The sequence below is a fragment of the Branchiostoma lanceolatum genome, chromosome 2 (assembly GCF_035083965.1).
Source record: "Branchiostoma lanceolatum isolate klBraLanc5 chromosome 2, klBraLanc5.hap2, whole genome shotgun sequence".
Classification (NCBI taxonomy): domain Eukaryota; kingdom Metazoa; phylum Chordata; class Leptocardii; order Amphioxiformes; family Branchiostomatidae; genus Branchiostoma; species Branchiostoma lanceolatum.
In genome coordinates, this window is record NC_089723.1 from 22329225 (window position 1) to 22352272 (window position 23048).

At 42.3% G+C, this 23048-nt stretch overlaps 1 protein-coding gene across 1 annotated transcript in view; it reads right to left on the reverse strand.

Annotated features, from left to right (window-relative positions):
• The window catches only part of LOC136426922 (A disintegrin and metalloproteinase with thrombospondin motifs 17-like), a 45048-nt gene that overhangs the window by 10765 nt on the left and 11235 nt on the right, over positions 1 to 23048 (reverse strand). Inside the window, exons 5-19 of the mRNA XM_066415642.1 lie at positions 22200 to 22283; positions 21586 to 21749; positions 9826 to 9869; positions 6205 to 6310; positions 5348 to 5503; positions 4688 to 4838; positions 4117 to 4218; positions 3655 to 3791; positions 3190 to 3253; positions 2475 to 2589; positions 1918 to 2051; positions 1490 to 1610; positions 1066 to 1146; positions 608 to 768; positions 95 to 287 (exon numbers count right to left, since the gene is read on the reverse strand). Of these exons, the coding sequence (XP_066271739.1) occupies positions 95 to 287; positions 608 to 768; positions 1066 to 1146; positions 1490 to 1610; positions 1918 to 2051; positions 2475 to 2589; positions 3190 to 3253; positions 3655 to 3791; positions 4117 to 4218; positions 4688 to 4838; positions 5348 to 5503; positions 6205 to 6310; positions 9826 to 9869; positions 21586 to 21749; positions 22200 to 22283 (1813 nt within the window). The remainder of the gene's footprint in view (positions 1 to 94; positions 288 to 607; positions 769 to 1065; positions 1147 to 1489; positions 1611 to 1917; positions 2052 to 2474; positions 2590 to 3189; positions 3254 to 3654; positions 3792 to 4116; positions 4219 to 4687; positions 4839 to 5347; positions 5504 to 6204; positions 6311 to 9825; positions 9870 to 21585; positions 21750 to 22199; positions 22284 to 23048) is intronic.

Below are 23048 nucleotides of genomic sequence, written 5' to 3' on the forward strand. Positions count from 1 at the left end.
CTTCGTTTTGGTACATGACCTAGGGGATGACATTCAAAATGGCCGCCGTAATTGGCAAGAGGTTTATTGGCATCATAATTTCAACGTTTCTCACCTCCCCCACACACGGCATCACAGTCCTCCCAGCCGTCGGGGATCCACCCGTATGTCGGCACGTCCTCGCTGAACGAGTCGAGATCGTTGGTGATTTTGTAGTTGTTGACTGTCGGACTTTCTTCGTTGGAGGCATTCTCTAGGTCGACGGTGTATTCAAATACAACTCCCACCACTGGATCTTGCTGTAGGATCTGTGCGATTCATGAAAGGGAACATGGCGTTCTTTATCGTTCATGTTGTGCAAGAAATGTATACCCCAGCGTTAACCCAGAAACCAATTAAACTATAGGTCAGATTTTATCACTTCGTCATTGCACAAAGCTGTAAAATTTTATGGCATAGCCTTTCGTTAACATATTTTTTTCTTCAGATTGTGAAAGTCTCTAAGATCATTTTACCAAGTAACTACGTGTTTGACCTATACTGGGAAGATCTAGATATCGTTTAAGTATAGATATGTACATTTAGTAAAATATTGTCATGTTTGCCTTCTTGTCGCATGCAAACTTACCAGAAACTGTAAGGAATTATTTGTAGGCCCTTCTGCTGTAAATGTTTCCCACAAGTTCTTGCGCGTGTACTTCACATTGGTGCCCGCCATTTTGAATGTTTTTGGGAGTTCGATCCTCCGTCCGCCGTTCACGTAACGCTTTGTGGCGCTGTCTTTCATGGCTAGAATTCACGAAACAAAATACACATTTGATGAATTTGTTGCACGAAGTGTTGGTGGCATGCCTAGTCAATGTGCAATGTCAGCTGACGGACGTTCAGTTCTTAAAAATCGAGTTGATGGCATTCAGCACCAAGGACAGCACCAGGTGCTGAGAGATTTATTTTATATCATACAGAAGGTAATCATAGGTCGAGAGGGAACTTCAGAATCAGTAACAATTTATAGGAATTTCATTAACACCAACGGCTAATACAACCTCGTCAAAGATAACACTACGTGTATGATAAATAAATTACCGAGATAGCTCCTCATTGGCCGGGCCTCCATCACTCGTATCTGCCTGGCGCCCTTAGGGATGACCACGATCTCCTCATAGCCTAAGAAACAAGATAGCAGTAACAATAGCTGTATTGTGGGGGTAAAGTATGAATTGTTCATTTGTTGGCTTAATCTGTATCTCATGCGCAGACGTGCTTTTTAGATAGTGTTTTTAAAGAAATACTCAACAGCAGAAGGAAGTGCTCTGATTCTTCAGATATTTTTTTTCTGAATCCATAATATAACTATTTTTGCAATTTGACATTGAGTTTGGACTGATAAGTGATTTTCTATTCATAAACATTTTTTAAATAAAATAACGTCTCCTACTGGAGTACCTCTTTAAATAACGTCGACAATGTTCGTGGTATAAAGCCGTGTTTTTGTACCATCCTTCCTTACCTGTGCCGTCGTGGTGTTGGTACATCCCGCGGACGAGATGGCAGGTCGTCCCGTTCCCACGGCACACTCCGCACCGGTCCTCCTCTGCGTCAGAACCGATGACGTCATCACAACCGACCCTCTGAAGGGGTTTCATCGCAACAAGAAATCACTAATTAGCGCTTACTTCATCTGTACTGTAGTTAAACAATGCTCACTTAAAACATAGAGTATACCCGTGTCAAAGGGCTGATTTAGATCTACATGTAACCTATACATATTTTCATGAGTTGGGCACATGCAATGATAACCAAAACCTTGATTGCATAATCAGTGAGCTACAATTAAATAAGACGTAGGAGAAACATTGTAGTATAAGAAGAGAAAAAAACACGATAGGCCGGTAGTTTTTGCATATCAAAACCGTTGGGGATGTAACATAGTCAAACCTTGCATTGTCCGTCCACACAGAGGGCTCTCTTGCCGGGAGAGCACGGCGTTCCGTCGATGACGCGGTCAGACAGCGTCCAGACCGTCCTGCGGCGTCCACTCACGGCACGGCACAGAAGAGAGCAGGGGCTTTCTGAGCACAACATGTAGTCAACGTGTATTCATCAATAAACAAAACATAAGATGAGTGATAGTAAAATGGCAAACATGATACACGAGCAGGGATGAAAAAAGGTTATTATGATTTTGAGTGATCTACAGCCAGACTTGAGTTTGTAGTAGGACAAGGTATGCATTATCTATACACAGTTGAAACACTCTCTTGACGACGTACGATCATGATGATGTCCTCTAGAAGTTATTGCGAAAGTTGTGTCGATGTTTTCTTTCACCTATGCCTTTATGCAATGACATTACGTACCTTCACGGACACTTCATAAATTTGACACTACTGTAAGGCACACAGAAATGGAGCAAAATGCCGAATAAAGCCCAAACCATGCATCTGGTAGGAGATTTAGTAACACTACATAAAGAGATCTTCATACAGACTGACCCTCGTTGTACACGGGAAACCAGAGGCTGCTCTTGGTCTTGTTTGCCCTTGCGTGCTGCTGTCGGTAGGCGGCGCACTGCTCACTCCTGAAGGTCGGGCTCCCCTCCGGACACGGCTACTGGACAAACGACAACGTCAGACAACGTAATTGTCATCTCTACACATGACGTCAGATTACGTTATTGTCACCTCTACACATGACGTCAGATACGTTATTGTCGCCTCTACACATGACGTCAGATTACTTTATTGTCGCCTCTACACATGACGTCAGATTACGTTTTTGTCACCTCTACACATGACGTCAGGTGACATTATCATAACCTCTACACACGAAGTAAGATGACATTATTGCCACCTCTACGCATGACATCAGATTACATTCTTATAGCCTGTACACATGACGTCAAACCACAGTATCGCCACCTTTACACAAGACGTCAGATACGTTATTGTAACCTCTACACATAACGTCAGACGAAGTTATTGTCACCTCTACAAAATATAACGTCAGACGATGTTAATGACACCTCTACACACGACAACGACAAACGTTATTGTCACATCAACACATGACAACGCCACACAACGTCATAGCGGACTATACAATTGCCAGACGACGTTATAGTTGCCCAACAGCGACATTCATTTACAACACTGCAGAGCGCAAGTTTTGATAATACTTTTGTCATGCTGATACAATACATGGACGCACCTGAGTGTTACAGACTTCGTACTTGACCCTGTCACCACCGCATGAATCCCCACCGTATTCCGGGCTGGGTGAAAGAAAATCGAATAATCACAGAAAACACCAAAAGTTTAACATGCGAAGAATATTTAGTGACTTTATCATAAACGGCTGACTAACGACAGGGTAGCAGGAAAACAAAATCATCATGGCGGGTACCTTTCCGTGTTCTCACGGTTAGCTTACGGTGTCTATTTGTTACGTAATTACCGGGTCCCGGGTTGATTCTATTTCCGAGTTAAGAAGAATCCGGGGGCCCAGTCGTGCCCCCAAATAGCTCGGTAGCCGGAGGGTGTCCCACTGGGCCACGTAGGGGTCACGCCCGAAAGCGCCAAGAAAAAGTGGCAAGAAATGCCGTAAATTACCCGGCGGGGTTCCCTTTTCCGTAACTTTAGCTGAATTGTAAAATGTCTCACTGTCTCCACTCACAAAGGGTTGTCGCATTTCCTGGCAGCGAAGCGGACTCCCATCCCGCACGTTCTACTGCAGCCGCTCCAGCCGGTCCAGTTCCCCCAGCCACCGTGCACCGGGTCCTTGTTGTACTCACACCGCCCGCCTTTACACCACTGGGAAAAAGAAATTAAGTTTATCATGAGAAGATTCAGATGGTTGCTGCAGTCTGAACTCACCTATACTTTAGCAGTAACCACCGATTTCGGGGGAGACGGCATTCTTTTTTAGATTGTTGAAATCTTTTAACACATGAATCAATGAATAACACTGATGTTATCTTAAAATTAACATTTGTTGAATATCAAATTACGTAAATGTAAGTATACAGTTAAATGCACTTTGATCGAAGCTAACATGTGAGGCAATGCAACTATGCAAATAATTTATTGCATCTAAGAATAGCAATATAACTCTAAAGAACAAAAAATGATTACAAACCTTATCGTTTCCGCATTCCGTGCCGTCTACCGCGGCGAATTCCTTAGTAACGCATTCATCCTTACCCGGCTCGATGCACCAGAGGGATTCACACAGCCGGTTCTAGCAAGGAAATGGCAACAAAATGATAAACAAAATGTTCAATATAATTTATAATGAGGGTCATTATCTTTCTAGTAATACAGTTTTTGTCCATATTAACTGAGACTCGATTACTTGCCTTGGTTTGTTTATTGGCACCGTTATGATGTTGTTGTTGCCAAACGGTATTTATATTGAAGCATGTTTATTGTCATTGCCTCTATAGGTAAGTAGGTAGTCCAATTAGCTTTTTTTCAGCCAGTAGGGGCAGTGGGTTGTTATTTACTGTGCCTAGGGCACGGTATACGGAGGCCTCTTCCACCCGCGTTCTACCCCTCCATCCGAAGTCAGGTGCCCATTTTACACTCGGGTGGAGTGAGTAAAGTCGGTGGCATATTGTGCCAAACACCCTAACCATATGACGCCAGGACGACGTAATTTTGCCTTTATATTCACTGTCACAAAATTATTCTCAATAAGAAGTTCATACCTTCTTTTCTGGATAAGGACAAACTGACGCGTTTTTGCCGAAGATGAAGACACACTGCTGCCCAGCCGAGTACAGTACCCCTGGCAGCTCCTCTGCGTACTGCAGGTTCGCCCCGCGCTTGGTGTCCAGAAGACACTGACTCTGTTTGGATCTAAGGTTTAAAAACAAAATCACTCTTAATTATGATAATCGCAAATTTTCAACGATATTCTCTGCCAACCTTCGATTAAAGATTCAACTTTAATCATTTAAGTTTTTCAAAAATATCCATTTTGTCAACGACATTCAAGGCTGCAATACCTATCTGCCATTTCATTCGTCAGTGCAAAAATAAGCAGTTACATATTTCTAGCAATGAGCGCGAACCAAACAAAACAAAGTCATTGATTGTCTGATTTTTTTGTCGTAAATTTCCCAACTGGGTGTACAACTGTGTCTGTCGGTCCGTGTATAGTTTCATCAGGTTGGTAAGTCACTGAATAAAAAGAATTTCGTTCACAACCAATTGTTTTATTCAAAACGACGTTTCGTTGAGCGTCTGTCACCTTCCTAAAGGCAATATGGCTGGTTTACACTGCAGCTATATGTGTCGCTCTTACAGATGCGGTCCCAAAAGTAAAGTATTTACATAATCATATGCAGAGTGACTGTGAATGTTACCTAAGGAAGTCCTCGACCTTTGACCTGCTGCAGCGTGACCACTGCAGGTTGACCTTGCCTGTTCTCCTGAGCCATGATGACGACATGATGTACTGTATGGACGACTCCGGGCGCGTCACACAGCGGTTCTCCATACCGTCATGGTTCATGCCCAAGCTGCAGGAACAAAACATCGGCCATGCATAAGGCCCGTTCACACTTGTGCGTATATTCAAGTCCGTATGAGTTGCGTCACTTTTTTTGGCTTAGGTAAAGTTTGGGGGAAAGGAGTTGCTGTTAACGTTTACCCACCTTCATCAAGCCTCGTTATCGAACCCAGAAAATGATTTTTTCCGCAAACTTTAACGAAGACAAAACATGTTAATACACAACCCATACGGACTTCAATAGACACACAAGTGTGAACGGGCTCTAAGGGTACTCTTATCAGCCTGGCATCCAAAAATACTATAGCTGCCTAATAGCCTCGAGCTCTTGTCCTCTCACGCAAATTATGAACGAAGAAACTTGGCAGCTGTAATATTTTGGATACCAGGCTACAATTTTTTTCTTATTGGCAGATTGGCGTAGAAAAAATAAGAGGTTAGAGGTCTGATGAATTTCTTTAATTTTGCTACGTTTCTTTTAACTTAAACATTTGTGAAAGTCAATCTACAGACAGAAGTTTAAGATTTGAACGATTCCTCTTCAATGTCCTATGACTCTAAGTAGATGCTCGAAGTTACCTATAGATCCTGTCATTACGCAGAGTAGTACGTTGCCAACAGCGTTTCCATTTTTCTAATAAGCATTTGTGAAGATAAAGATTCTAGAATAAGCAAAATTCTATAAAATGAATATGACACGATATTACTTACTTGTGTCCAAGTTCATGAGCAACTGTGAAGGCCAAGGTCAGACCGTTGTCCTCGTTCACGCTGCACATCCGGTTGGGGTCACACAAACCGGAAATGAACGCCATTCCTGGCGACAAATCAATGAGCAACAAATAAATACAGTTTCTCAAAGGAAATACATCGATCTAACTATGCAAGAACTGTTTTCTGCTCAATGTATTTTGAAATGAATGTCTAAGAAGTAGTAGTGAATACCAAATCGACTAAGAACATGTTTGCGACTTTCGAGTCCCGAGAGTTAGCCTGGGTGCCAGCCTCGTTAGCTTCCGTTTTGAGAACGGAAGCGACTGAGAAAGCGGAGTAAAGATAGAAAGGCTGGCACCCAGGCTTGCCGGCTACTCGAGAGTAAGATATGCAATGTGAACATTATACACATCTCTATTTCTACGTTTGTACTTTTTAATGACTGTTGTATAAGAAAAGACATTCCTCTGCTTTTGGTTTGGTATCTTATAATCTCTATCAGTTAGATCAAGCCTGTTACCCTGTACAGCTGGTGTATGTTCTACCCTCAGGTCAAGGTCATGTGCCAACATGTGTGTGGTCAAAGTCAGGCTGTGGATCATCACTGTGCCCCCCAGGCGTCATTTACAATTATAGTTGTGCAACCCCCTCCCCCATGACACTCTGTTGCACGGTACGTATTTGGTCATTCCTTAATGATCCTCAATATCTTTATTCCGCCAGTTATCTCAGCTTGCGCGCCTTAGCGTGATGCGGAAGCTTTGTAAGCTTTGTGGCTTTGTCGTGCACCTCAATAAAATTTCTAACGCAGCTTGGGTGCGTCCGTAATGGATGTCCCGAAAGTACGAAATGGAACGAAATGAAACGAAATCTACCCCAAGCCTGTTTGTTACAAAAGACCGTATATATCCAACGGCATACACTGTGCAACCTTACCAAGCTACATATGATTATGTATTATTAGATTAGGCAAGTTGGCAATTTTTACCTAGATCAACCTCTCAAATGATAAAAAGGGCAGTTTCCATGATCCAATACGGTAATACTTAGCCTTTTATAGGACCAAATATCCCCATTTAGGTCTGCAAACCGTGCAAGGTTGTACATGTATATTGATTGCAAATGTACTAATATGTCATACTGAGGGATTTGCGCTTCTATACACAATGTTACACATGAAAGCATTTACGCAAAGGGGAAGTACTGACCGGGCAAAGAACAACTGAGGACACATACTTCAGATCTTTCTACTTAATGTTCCAGCTGAATGCTTTCGATGAAATCTTAACGATTTTATCGTGGCACGCATAGGTAAATCGTTCTGCATAGGCCTGGATAACACAACGCTGCGTCTGTGACAGCTTCTGCTGTGAATTCATCTGATGAGATACAGGCTTTGCTAGTTACCTTCGCCGGAAAATATGTTTTGGTAGCATTTGGATGTGTACAGTATGTGTGTATCTTTGTGATTCAATAGCATAACTCGAGAATCAATGGATGGATTTTAATGAAACTAGGTATATCGTAAGGTTATGCCCTATTGAAAAAATGACCAAATGTTGTGATTCCTAGCGGCTTTCCTTAGTGCTGCAGCAGAACTTCCAGTTGTAATATCTCGTGTTCTATGCAAGCTATGGTCACGACTTTGAGTAGTAGATTATTATTAAGCTCTTGATTACAATTTGAAGTCCATCGTGATGCAGAAAGTATTTTCAGTTACAATCTGAGGAGGGCCTATGGAGCCTTGCATTTGTGAAGGACTCAAGTTAGATACAGCCTTGTAAATGTAACCTCTAGCTCTGCTTGGAATTTGTCCAAGTTAGAATCTCGGGGGTTCATTTGGATGTGGTGTTACCATTGAGTATTCGTTAGTCTAGAAATTGAAGCCTCGCGCAGAGGGTATTTTTAGTTCTACAGTATGAAGTAAGTCATACATTTGTAACGGACTCAAGGTATGCAAAGTTAGTCTCCTTTGTAAGTACTAGTATCACACCTGCTTGGATTTTGTCCAAGTTAGAATCAGGGTGTCATTTGGACCTATAGTATTACAATTTAATTTAGAAATACCTAGTTTACAATTTGAAGTCCTATCTCACGCAGAAACTGTTTTCAGTTCCAATTTGATGAGAAAATTCAGGATGTCATACATATAAGTAAAGTCCGTCTCCCTGTAAATATCACTTCTGCTTGGTTTTCGTCCGACGCTCTGTGTTTCACTTGGATCAACTTTGTTGAGTCACAAATAAGTATTAGGTACTTTATAATTTGAAGTCATGTCTCGCGCAAAAAGCGTTTTCACTTCCAATGTTAGGAGGAAGTCATACATTTGTGAAGGTTTAGCTCCGGTCAGTCTCCTTATAAATATCACCTAGAGCTCTGCCTGGATGTTGTCCAAGTTAGAATTTTAGGGGTTCATTTGGATTTGGTGTTACAATTTGAAGTCCTGTCTCACTCAGGAAGTCATACATTTTCAATGGACTCAAATTAGGCAAAGCCAGGGTCCCCCTAAAAAACCCCTGCTTGGATTTTGTCCAAATGCAAATCTCGGGGGTTCATTTGAACCTCGTATTGACACAGCGGCAAGTGGCGCACCATTAGGACACGTCTCCTTTGACCTCGAGTTTGTTTATTTTAACACCGGAACTCGCCAGCTCGTGCTCCATCGGGCTAGGGGAAGATCACTACACGGCTGCTACCCCTCCACTTATTCTACTCTTTCTATGGAGCGTTAGAAGACAAACAATACTAAAGAAACACCCGCTGATGGTGCTATTTCAGGTGCATATTTTAAGCGTCAGGATTCTACCGTGTTGATCCGCGTCTTTGATCTAGTTCAAAGGACGTTGCGGTTAGGGCATTCCATGCACGTGAAAACGACATGGTTGCCAAAAGCTGCCGAAAGCAGCACTTAGCTTATACCCCCACTCCACTAGAGCAACCACCTCAATAGCGATCTGACAGAACGCTAAGAAAAATCAGAGAATTTAAAAAAAAAAAAGAACATTTTACGCTTTGTGTATTTTCTTGTCTTTTCAGTTATGCTATCACATTTTGTATCGTACTCCAATTAAGACGTCAAGGGTCACACAAATCCAATTTTTGGTCGCAACAAGGTCGCAGCGCGATCGCCGTCTAGTGAAATATGGGGCCTGACTAATCCAATTGCGAGAGTCCTGAAGGCCAAAGATGTGTATTGTTAAGACAAGTCATGCTCACCAAATGGGCGAAAGCTAAAAATAAGTACCAGCCATATGTTTGACTTACGGCCTTGTTTTGGGTGGGAACGCGTGCAAACTCGTCTACGGTTACCAAAGCATCTGACAAAACTCGCAAAGCAGTCGACAGAATACATTTTACTCGTAACTACGACTTAGAGGCTAGTAAAAGAACTTGATGTAACAAAATTTACGTCACTGTAAAATGAAGCCAGCAAGACGCATGTTGTTTGTCAAGGTAATGCGATTTTCTTGCCCAAAAGAAAGTTCATAAAAACAGATTTTTCTAGCCTGGGTGCCATCCTCCGTAGTTTAACTGGCTCATGAAATCTTTTCGTAAGCTAACAACGGTTAGACATTTTTCAAGAAACACTGACAAAGGAAAAAGTACTCTGCTACTTACCCAGAGTGCCGCACGGCTCGTCCCTGTCCTTGCAGATGTCCTTCCTGGGAGAAAACAACAACAGAAGACGATCAGCATGTCGTCCCGAAACTATTAATACTTTTCTTTAATTTTCAGAGTTCTCGCGACATTATTGAAAACGAGAAACAACAAAAACAATAGCACGTTCAGGACAAGAGATACAACAACCGGACGCTCTGCTGCAGTACCGAGGTCACAAACCAGGGGGCCTAACATTAACCTTGCCCTTCGTCTTCTCAAGACCTACCAACATACATGTACTAATTAAAATATCAGCGTAATCAATTCAGAGGTTTTTGAGTTATATTGATCATAAAATGCGGAAACATACACAGACAATCACAAACAGACAGACCTCCATTTCACATCACACAGGCAGACAGGCCAAAAACTCTACCTCTAATTTCATGTCAGTAACAAAATCAAAGTCGTATCCTGTCAAAGATGGAGTTTGACTGTAAATCTGAACTGTTTATGTGTCTCCAACGTGTCGTGATTGATTCACTACTTAGTCTTTAGTATTGACTTCGCGGTAGTTACATCAACGTTGACGGGCCAAGTGCCCACTTTTGCTGTGTTGTTTGGGCACGACTGGAAAAGAAGAACATAGTTCATTTCGGATGGGGACGTAAAGCCGCCGGCTCCGTGTATGAGGGAGCTTATGGCGTGAAACCTCTGCACGTTAAAGAACACAATACACCTATCAAGAAGAGTAGGGATGATCCGGTAGTGGGCTAAATACGCTAGCTGTACACGTAGCGAAACCGCGTTGCACTACCACTAGCCTCCGCCAGGCCTTCCTACGGGGGTAAGGATCGTAGGTGGGGGTGGGGGAGGTATGGTGTGGTGTCTATGTTTCGGGATTTTTTTTTTCAGCCAGCATAACTCAAGAACCTCCGGATAGACTACGATGGTATTAAGTATGTGGGTAGCGGTAGGAAAGCCAAAGGGCAAGGTTGATTTCGGTTCCCCAGGTATGTTCCCTTAGGCTTAGTACTTCAGCAGAACCTCCGTTGTTTGTATCATTTGACCTGGACGTGCTATGGTCTTGTTTTTTGGTGGCAGATATATTGTGATGTAAATAGCAAGTGTTGTAGGCTTTAGGAGGCCCTAACAGATTGCTCTGGTTCTCAATACATGTCTATACTATAGCCAACGTTGTGAGTCTGGTAGAGAGCACCAGCTATACACACTTCAAAGATATGTCGGCTCGTCCCCTGAGATTGATATGGTTCTAATAGTGACTAGACTGGAACAAAGCCTGTGATTTGTAATGAACCCCGAAATCTTTCTGTTAAAAGCCGTGGAGGATTAACAACCATCCGTCACTTTGTGTTATTCTACCTGACCAGGCGCCGGTAACTTCTCGCCTCACGATGAAGTAAGCGTTCTAATTGAGTCAGGCTGGGAAAACAACTGTAAGCCTGTCGATGGCTTGTTGTAGCCTCCTATGCAGACTTTCTGGCCGGCGCCGGCGTTTGGGGTAAGCGCTGATTCGTGGTTTTCAACATATCGGGGCCAGGTTCTTTTGCTGGAGAAAATTGCTGGCAATCATAATTAGGATTCCTCTAGCTAAAGAACCTGACCCCAATACGTTGAAAACCGCGAATCAGCGCTTCCCGCGAAAAGAAACGTCTGCCAGAAAGCCTGTAGAGGTGGCTAGGTTTGCTGAGGTGACTAGAAGAAAGTGGCATGACCGTTTCGGGAGGTCGATTAAGGTTAGGCATCCAGTTAATAAGATACACAAGATAACTGTTACTCAAGCAACTTGATAGATTTATGAACGGTCACCACTTGGCAAACCCAGTCGTCACTTTCAAAACAACTTGTGATGGCCTAATTAGAAATATAAGCTTAAAGATAAGTCTAAAACTCTGCACTTCGAAACTAGCCGGTGAGAAATGTGGTAAGTGTAATAGGTTATCAGATTTTCTAAGCTTTGTGATCATTCTGGGAGAGTCTGTCTGTTTGACTTGCACGTTAACATTTTGGACTTAAGGTAAAGTTTGCGGGAAAGAAGCCGTTTACATTGAGCCACCGTTGTGCAGCCCGGTTATCGAACCGAAAAAATACATTTTTTTTCGCTGCAAACAAGACAAAAAATGTCACTACGCAACTAATACAGACTTGAATATTCGCATTCCTGTATACACCACCCCTCCCCCTTCAACGGACAGCTGCCGTGCTTTGAAAGATGAGAATTTGGCTTTTAAGGAGCATTATCTATTTCCTAAACGTGCCTCAATCTATTCTCTACAAGTTTATTTTTGTACGGTGCTCGTATAAACAGATGTCTCTTCTTGTCAACTTCTAAGAGTGACATGTCCCGGATGTTATCACTTCTGGTCAGGCTGTACCCATGATTCCTTGGGATCACCGTGATCACCTGTTGCGCATGCGCTGCGCATGTCAGATAGGTTATCGCGAGTGATGTCGGTGCGATTGAAGTGACGAAATCTAATGAGATATGACTACTGAAATAGATCCCTGCTGTTTTGTTATGGTTACTTTTAGAGCACGTCACTTTGAATAAGTCGTGATCGAAGAAAACCATTCAACAGACAAAATCAAGATCAAAGTATCTCTGTTCGAAGTATAAGTACATCACCGATGTCCTCGTTCAAGGTTCAAGGTTCAAGGTTTAAGGTTCGAAGTATACGGTACTCTGCATACTTAGCAAAACTTCTTCACGTTAAATCTGTTTCACTCTACTCTCTAATTCAACTGTTGTGAAAGTTAGAGTGAATGATGTAATCTCGTCGTGTCCTTGACCTTGGATGACCTTGGCGCGAAATTTATAAAAGGACGTATTCATTGTTTGTAACACTAGGTAAACTGTAAATGAATTTAAGTTCACGGTGGTGTACGTGATGTTCACGGTTTTCGCAGTGATCTATTCACCGCGAACTTTTAACTTTTAAAAAACAACCGCGAAAATGCTTGTTTTGTCTACTGCCCACCTACTACCCCCACTGTTTCAACCGCGAGTACTCCATTTTCTCCATACAGAGAAATTGAATCACCGCGAACTTAAATGCATTTGCAGATTGCACACCACTGGCTGCACAAACGACCCTATGGCCTATACTGGTATCTCTTTGGACCTGCGGCACGTCGGAGACCTCGCTGCAACCGAACGATTTGGAAAGAATCTTTTTAACGTTTCGTGTGTTTTATTGCCCTTTTAGCCGTACATTTTATATGACATTCCCATTATCAAGTCAAATCCAATTTAGGACGCAGTGAGGGCACCAATGTGCCGCGGGTCCGGTGAGATTATCTCAGTAGAATCCTTTCCTGGGCTTCCGCACAGAAATCATCCATTTACCAGACCCCAAACAGGCACAGGCCGTGGCATTGGTGAAGACCTCTAAGGCGCCAACAGTGACCAAATCACGGGTTTCTGGGGCCACTTTATCCACAGAGAGCCTTGGTTTACCTCTTGTTTTGTCTACAAACAATATTACCTCGTTTAATCGCCTTGACTGGCCGCCTGTGTGTGTTTCATTTGGTCATCCTTGGTCGGATGTAGACTCTTGCTCGAGGCGTCTACAACGGGGTCAAGGTCAAACAACATTTGTATCTTAAAAATAGGGGTTTCGAGGTCCTTGAACATTCCACTTACGTAAGTCATATGGCAACGAACAATGTACCCGGCTTACCGAATATTCAAATTTCCCAAGTTTGGTAAGAAATGATATCTGAATTTGTATTGACCTATCCACATAACACATTACACGTAAGATAAAGATAAAGCAGTCATCCTCAATTGAGGGGAAGCATGGTGTTTTTTGAGTAGCTAGCTGGTAGTGCAATGTGGCTTCGCTACGGCGCTCGCGTTGGATGCACTATGCTATGATACAAAGCACTAAATTATAAATATAAAGTAAAAGGTTTAGTCGTTTTCTGTGAACCTGCTGCTTTTCTGTTTTGATATACGGTTCGTGTTATGTACTAGTAATTGGCATACTTGGGCAGAAAGGCCAAACAACATTGGGCCACTGAAATGATGAACATAATCCTACATTGTATTTTACAATTTCCACGCCTTCCTCCCTGCCTTCCTACTGACCACGTAAATCAATCACCCAATTGACAAAAACAACACCAGGTGGGCAAGTTCTCCCTTCTGTCCTTTAGGGTTATAAGTAGATAACCCTGTTTGTGGTACTTGTGCGGTAAGAAAACAAGCATTGTTTTCACGCCCAATTGAACATGAAAAAGCTATTACCACCAGAAGTGCGTTTGTTTGTGTTGACCCCAACACGGCAGTAGGGGGAGTAGCCTGGTCACCATTCTCTACGGGTCGGCATAGCTATAGTGGTGTTTTACCGGGCCCAGTCTGCTAAGCATAGGCTTGTTTCTAGAAGGCTGTCTTTTAAGCTTGCCTTTCGAGATATCTCGTATAGAAATCAATCTCGTAAACCACCCCCGTGTGAGCTAATCTGTATAGGCGGGTGTGCATCACTCCCGACACCGCAGAGGTACCGGGGAGCTCCCAGTGGTATTGGTTGCAGGCAATAGGGGGGAAGGGATCAGGACAGGAACCTGACACCGGCTCTTGGGGCAGTCATGAGTACATCTAGTATCAATCTTATTGGAGAGAAAGGTCTGCCGTATCACGTCACTCAGATTGTTTGATCTGTTGAAGTACTTTTTAAGCGTTCCTTGAGTGTTTTTACCAAAGGGTTGCGGTATCATAAAGAAAATCTCAATGCAGTATTCAAACGCATTATACGTTTTAAAGTAAAACAAGAGAGGCCGAATGAAAAGTTTACCGTACTTTTGTATCTAATGTCAATTCAAATGGGTTCACTTCTACCAATTGTGATTGGCGAATTAGCCAGGTCGATGGCAACAGCAACGCCCAATTATCTCGGCCCTCAAGCCAATACCATGTCACATTTTTGCGTAGATGTAAGTGCGTATGAGTTGTGCATAAAAAAAAAATTGGTTTATGTTAAGTTTGCAGGGAAGAAGTTGTTTTCTACTTTGACCCACCGTTGTGTAGCCTAGTTATCGAACCAAAGAAATTACTTCTTCGGCTGCAAACTTAACCTAAAACAACAAGAGTTCCACGACCTCATATCTCCATGAACAATTCTATTCATGCAAATGACTTACACATTTGCATAATATATGCTTGGTCATAGACACCTTTATCTAACTTACACATGTTGCAATATTGACAGTACTATAATTTTCCGATTAGATGAATTATTGTGCGTTTGCATTAATTATGCAAATTAGGAGTTCATTTGCATAATTGGTATCTGTTGATGCTCCACTTTCCATAAACTACATATGTTACATGTATAGGAGTCTGATAATGGAAAACACTGCAAATATAGATATTCCTCATTAGCTATGCAAATCAAGTCACAATTAGCATAATTTGCACTTCATTATGTACATCTCTGTCTAAGCTACCTGCATACTAAGTATCATATTGACAGTCCTATAATTTTCCAATTAGATGAGATATGGTGTTTTGGATTAATTATGCAAATTAGGAATATATTTGCATAATTGGTATCTGTTGATGATCCACTTTCCATAAACTACATACGTTACATGTATTTGAGTCTGATAATGGAAACACTGCAAAGATAGATTTTCCTCATTAGCTATGCAAATCAAGTGCTAATTAGCATAATTTGCACTTCATTGTGTACATTTCTGTCTAAGCTACCTGTATGCTAAATATCATGGAAATCTGTCGTTCCTTTGTTCAGTTAATTTCCTTAGAAGATTTTCACGATAAGGCCCCTGCAGTTCCAGAGCAAGCTGCTAGGGGGCCCAAACTCACACCATGTCTTCATTACACCACAAGCTATCTGCCACCAAAAATCAAGACCATAGCACGTCCAGGTCAAGAGATACAAAAATTGAATTTCTGCTGCAGTACCAAGGTCACATACCAGGGGGCTCAAAATCGACCTTGAATTTTGGCTTCACAACACCTGCCCACATACCAAATATCATCGTAATCCATCCAGAGGTTCTTGAGTTATGCTGACTACAATAGTCCGGAAACACAAACACAAACACACACACACACAGACACACCAAAAACAATATCTCCATTTTTCATGGAGATAAAAACTTGTTAACACGCGACTCATGCGGACTTGCATATAGTATGTGATATACGCACAAGTGTGACAGGGCCCTCACACCGTGAGTGTGAACAGCCACCTATAAATATTACCAATGTGAGAAAGGTTATGTCTGTTTGTAGGGATGGGAGCAATAGTCTGGTAAGCTAGACTGTAATAATGTAGTGTTGTTTGCTGTCAAAACAAACAATGTCACTTGCTGACTTCATCTTCTTTGAACCGCGAACGGCCCCCAGACCTCCCCGAACAAAGCTAGCGTGTGAAGCGGGAGCACCTGTACCCCACACCGGGAGGATATCCGTCAAGATACGACAGGTAACAAGTTTACACAAGGTTTACCTGTGGATTCCTCTGCGACAACAAAGCGTTCCTGAGAGAAACATCTCGGAGCGACTTTTGTTCAGGGTCACCTAATCTGTTTGAGGAGTAGTTCTGTGGCTGTGACCCTGTTGAACTGTATGACGGAAGGTTGGTACACAGAAGCCGGGTGCTGAACGATGTGCTACTTGCTCATTGAAGAGCCAGTCAGCTTTGTTGGCGAACATTAGACATCAAAGTAAAGAGGTACGCAGGACTGAAAGAGCTAGACACGCCAGCCACTGGAGGACAACTTGAATGAACATTTTTCTGTCTGAACATCGAAGTATTCTAGTGACATTTGAATATGAATTGCATGAAGCAAAAATATAGATAGTGAAATGTTTGGCGTCTTTGAGTGCAATATATGTTTACCTTAATGAAATGAAATTGTTTTCGCTTTTTTGATAGCTTGAAATTGGTACTGAACCAAGCTCATAACTATAAATTAATTCAGTTGCGTCAAAACTATAACTTCAGCACTTACGCACAGCATTTAGATATAAGACTCTGTTTTCCAATTGAGTCTATGTCCTTCGCAATCTTAGATAGATTTCAACATGGACCTTGTTGCTATCCTATTGGCAAATGTCGCAGATATCTTTTATCATGCGTTTTGACCATTTCAACATATATATTCAACATCAATACGTTACATCATCATAAGAGACGAAAAGAAGCCATGCCATAGTTTTTTAACCCAATATTTTATATTAGTATTAAATGTCCTTTCATTATGTAGTGCTACTTTATAGCGACTTTTGTATCTGTGCGGCTGTACTCAGATGGATAAGGAATGAACGTAAAATAAAGGCTATCGCTTATTCATTCATTCTTCTTTCTTCTTCTTCTTCTTCTTCATCTCCTTCTTCAAACATCCTACCAGCGCAGCCCCGACCTACAGGATATAGCTCCATAAATCCCGTCCGTACCCATATCTCTCGGTGGGCGGAGTGCATGGCTACTGGTTGATGTGGACATGTTAACACCGTGAAGCATTAAGATAGCCTCGTGACATGAACTCAGCAGGTGGACCTACTGATCCTGATTAAGATTGACACCTTCAACAGGCGATAAGAGTGCACAGGAAACGAGATGATGTCCACAGGATTATATTTGCTTTTATTCCTTCGGACTCTAGATCTATTAGACGAGCTCCCAGCCACCACCCTAGTTCCTGGTGATATATATGAATAAAACCCACAGTTCATAATTCATTCAAAACCTTAGATGATTATCATCTTTCTTGTGTCTATCAGACACCATAGGTGGCTTGCAAAATAGTACAAGTCGGCCAAATAGACAGTTATAGCATAGCAGAGAAGTTAGTTGCAAACTGAATTTTCAGCCAGCTAACTCCTCTGGTATGTTTTAACGGTCTATTTGGCCAATTTCTGCTAATTTGCCAGCAAACTATGAAGTCTGGTAGAGGCTAACATCTGCCATATATATCTTATTTCTGCTGCGAATTCCTGAGCATAATGATAAAGGCGAAAGAGACGTATGTCTAAATTTCCGGATTCTTATACGGTTAACTGTCTAAAGCTAACACGTCAAGCGTACGATTAACAGTCAAAGACTAACACGTCAATTTTTTCCATTTCCACACCATTGCTGATGAGCGTGCCGAATGTCTATTGTCCGGTGACTTGATTTCTGGCCAACTGCTATCGCCTTACAGCGTGCCTAAAGACTCGAGCAGACTCCGTCTAGACGGCCAGCATATTTGAAACCAAATACATTGGAGGGAGTCGACGACCGGAGCTATTCAATGCACGAGGAAAGTCTGGCATTCCCACCAATTGTTCCAACTTCGGCACTGGAGTGAATGGGCACATATGCTGTAGAATGACCAACTTGCAGCTGATGCTAGCTCTTAACACATCTACCAACTGCATATGTGACTGCAAATGTTTAAATCGAAAGTATCGGGTCGTAGTCAACGCTACTACTAAATTTTACCATGATTTGTCCATCATTCTTTGACGTGACAAATGTTATTTCTCCAAATGCCTTCTTGCTCGTACAAATAGGCAGCAACGAGATCCTACAGTATCCCACACCGCGGTATGTGTGGATTGTCGATTACCGTTGAATTGTTGGCTGTGGTTACCAGGCGATTTTGTGTGCCTGTCAAGCTATTGTGTCACGCCAAAGGCAGACATGCAGATTGACAAAGAAATTTAGATGCACTGTTTTCAAGGGAGTACGCTTTTTATTGCATACATAAGGATGGATTAAATGGCTATAAACAATAAGTATGCTATAGCTGTGCGAAATTAAGATTTGCTTTTACACATTTACTCACTATAGTATAAGATAAATTCTACTATTTTAGCAGAGACAGTTGTGTCTTGTCTTAAATCATGATAGTTGATAGCTTTACTTCGTCTATAAGCAGGACGGACTTAATATTGTTCTTTTGAGAAGATGGCTGAACTTTGTGACTATGACTGAGGTGACTCTAGAATTAAAGACAAAGCAAACTCGGGACAATCACGATGCACATTTCAAGAGCGAGGTGCATCCTCTTGAGTCTAATTGTAAATGAAAGCACACAGAGGGGCTAAGTTAAAGTTAAAGTCCTCCAGCACCACACATGGTGCATATGGCGGCGCCCATCTCCGTCCCAAAGCCCTTGGGCCACACAACTTTGAGCCATTACTACAGCAGGGCCAAGTCCACTGGTAGTGATGAGTATTAACCTCCCGTACTTTTTATAAAATGCTGAGTGCTAAGCAGAATTCATCATTTTGTACTCATGCCCTACGGAAAGCAAGGCGATTTCGGATTCTTTCGGATCTAAGGTCCCGGATCACTTTGTCCGATGATCCGATATGTTACGGACTCCTTATCGGATCCGCCTGCATCCACCCAAAATACAGAAACATCGCTGTACGTATCTGTCAGGATCTCTGGCCGTTTCGTGCACTGAACACTCTACTCACTAGGCCATTGCACCGCCGAATGAGGACCATAGAAGTAAATGTAACAGAGCAACAGCTGAAAGTCTTCACGTGGTGGTGCCCTGCAGCTGAGAGATACAGGTGACACGTGTCACGACCTTGTCCTTGGCGGGCCTTGTTTAGGATAACCAGGCTAAATGGGTGGCTAGAGCTCCGCCTCGAGGTGTGTCATTAAGAGGGTAACATGTCACGGCTAATTAACTCTGTGTGGTCAGGTGTTGTCCAGTACTGATGTTCTGGACTTCATCAGAATGACAAACCAACACTGATAAGGGAGAAAGAGCACTAGGATGGTGATCATGAGTTCTCCCTGTTCCATTTCGTCCTCATCATCTACACTCCAGAGCCGTAATCTCCAAGCAGGTCTCTAAGCAGATCTAGCAGTGGGCAATGACACTGCTTTTGCCCTTTGGATACTGCCATTGCCACCGATATATCTGCTTCGATATAACAGAGCTGTACAAATGGCCGTGACTTTGAATCGTTAGTTCACAGCTACCATTGCACTAAATTGATAAGATATTGCAGTGGATTTAACCGTGCAAGTATCTAGAGCAAGATCAGAATGCTAAGGGACATTTTGCTCGGTAAGCGCTACCTCAGAACTTTCCAGGGTAAGCAAAACATATAGTTACCTCATGAAACGTGATTAACTATCGTTTGTTTTTGGAAATACATTAATGTAAACTGTACTCCCCTGACGAAACTACCAGGACAGCTTGATTGAACCCAAACGTATGTGGTTTACACTGCTGATATATACTGACTTGTGCCATCTGCTTTGTACATCTTCACTAACTCAGGCTGTCAGAAGAGATCATCAATAAAGCCGTAGTGATAAGGATGGCAAAAGAATTATCTCACATGTGTTACAGCCCTGCAACTGCCACATAGCTTTCTGTTGATATACACATGTCCTCAGGCAGAGCAATGATTTGTAAAACCGTATTAGTAAATCATAGCGACTAATGTGAAGCCCTATCAGTTGACACACAAGGAGAGCTAACTCTAATTGGCATCCCCAACTTTTACGTCCTACCGGAAAAGTAGAGCTCGCAAAATATGTCGGTTTTATGTTCAGCCGTTCATCAACTTTGAGTTTGTCCTCAGACGACCTCGGACGCTGTTGAACAACAACCTTGAAGGCATTCTGTACTACATCATACAATTAGCACATGGCTACTTCCCCTCAGCCAATGAGGAACCGCCATTTTCTGTAGTTATATCCTGGAAGTATGGGACTTTAAAAATGTGTGAGACTATTTCATGCAAATGAGGTGGAAAATGTGTGACTATCGTATATCGCCCAAAACGATGGACTATACCATCCAACTGTGGTATGATCAAAAACTTTAAGACGTCCGAAGAACCAACTGACAGCCAGAAAATGTCTGTAGCCACGTGATTTCCTGTGCAGCATTCCATGCGGTGATTATCCAGGCAATGTATGGCGCTGGCCCTAACCTCTGACCTCATGGAGACACGGGGTCACTAGAGATGACGACAGAAGTCTTCAACATTTCTTCACCGAGAACCACAAACTGACCTCCTGGCTCAGACATGGATGTAAGATTTTATACTCTGCATTAAGGTGTTAAGGACCAAATCCTTTGAAGACATCTCATGGCGTCTTAAGGATCAAAACAAGGAACTTTTCTCCAGGTGATTGATAGGGAAATGAACGAATATATACAGTTCAGCTATAAGTTATCGAGCATTCCCAGGGCCAAAACTACGAACAGGTGGTAGCGTTATACCGGGCTCAGGAATTCGCCTGAATAGAACGTTTGCTGTCAAGGCATTATCAAGGACGGAAGTCTAAGCAAAATAGAAAATTAGAAGGGCGAGCCACTTACTGGCACCAATCGATCGTAGTTTGTGCGAAAATAAATATGGTGTTTATGATGTAAACCAATGTCTGTCAACCTTTGTCATTGAGGAATTTTGTATTGTATTAATGGATGTATCTACATAGCAATACCCGTTGGGAAAAGAAGTGGAATACAGACCTAGGCAATAACCTTTTCACACTTACAGGTACGCATGCGCGGCAACAGAATTGTGGGTAATATGCCAAAGGTAAAGGCCCCTGAGACGTAAATAAAACCCACCTGAGCATTATTATGCATATTCTGACAATGTTCGAAACAAGAATTGTTTACAAGCCAGGAGTCTTCACCTTTGACATATTAACGAATATTCATTTCGCCGTGCATGTGTGCTCAGAAGTGTGAAATAGCTTATTGTTGATGCAATCCATCTAAAGGTTTGACGAATCACCATTAATTGACACTGACCTTGTCAACAAGATGGCGGCGTCGTGACGACTAGGTCTGTCCCGATGACCTATGACCTCGTTAGTGTCGGTGTCCACCGCAGAGACGTATGGGAGTTTCTCCCTCTGCCACTGGCAGAAGTTGTGCAGGGCGCTATCGGCGTGGTGGGCCAGTTTCAGACCTACCTGAAAATGGTTTAAAAGACACTCCATTATCTCTAATAACTTAAAGACGAACATGATATTGTCTAACAGAAAATTATAAGACAAATCGTTCTGTGTACTGTACTGCTCTATTCAACACTTAAGATAAGCAGTTTTAATCTTAATGCGTTCTCAATGCGTGGTATCGTTAAGCCCACTTTTAGGCTCTCCATATTGCCCTTGTGTCTTCTCATATCAGATATAAGAAACTTAATGGCCTATTTGACATTATTTTTAGCGCTGACAGAGTAATAATCTTAATGTGGGGTGTTATGAAGTCATTTACTTGGCTCTAGAAGTCTCCTTCTTGTCTTCTCGTATCCGTAATAAGAAACTTCCGTGACACACTGTGTGTGAAAAGCTCCTGGTTTCGTCGACATTTAACATTTAGCGCTTCCAGCCAAGCAAATAAACACATGGACATACACGTACCTGGTCTTCCTCCAGAATAACGAGCTTGGTGACAGCAATGTTGATGTTGTGTCCGATACTGGGGAGGCTTATAACAGAGTTCACCTGCAGGGAAAATCAGAGACTTTAAGGTTTGCAACGCCAGTTTCCCAACGTTTTCAATCAATTTAAGATATGTTTCTTTGAGTCTTGTTATGTTACATACGTAAGAAAAATTTAATACATTTCATGTTTTTTATCAAAGGAAAAGGCCATGTGGAAAGACACGGTGGAGAGAAAAAAAGAAAGACTGAATGCAACCATATGTTGTTTCCACAACTACCTGAGCTACAGAACACAATGGATCATCATCAAAAGGCCATGCGAGAACAACCTTTGCTGTTGAGATATGTAAGCTGCTATTTCTTTTCTTTTCATGGCCTTTTATTCTTATCAAAAAGGCATCGATGCCTGGAATGCACGATTGGCAGTTCTGGTGACCCACATATATTTTGATTTATTTCCAAAATATGCCTCATTTCCTCCCCTTTGCGAAAGTAATGGTCCAGCACCAAGAGACTTTAATCCGTTGCCATGGCAATTACATCAACAGAAAACCGAGCTGCAGAAATTACTTCACGGAGTTCCCGTCAGTCAGCACAGTACGTGTGCATGCAAGAGGAGTCAGAGTAGTCTTCGGCACACTGCCATGGAAAACCTAGTTTTAAATGCGTGTGCAGTCTGTGAACGGGAAGGCAAAAACGGTCGCTGCCAAAGAGGAAATATGACTGCGTCTCATAAGGCTACGGTCCAATAAGGCACACCGATTCCCAATAAAGAAAGGGTTTTCCCCACATTCCGAGAATAGCGCGGGCTCTGTTGATAAACTTG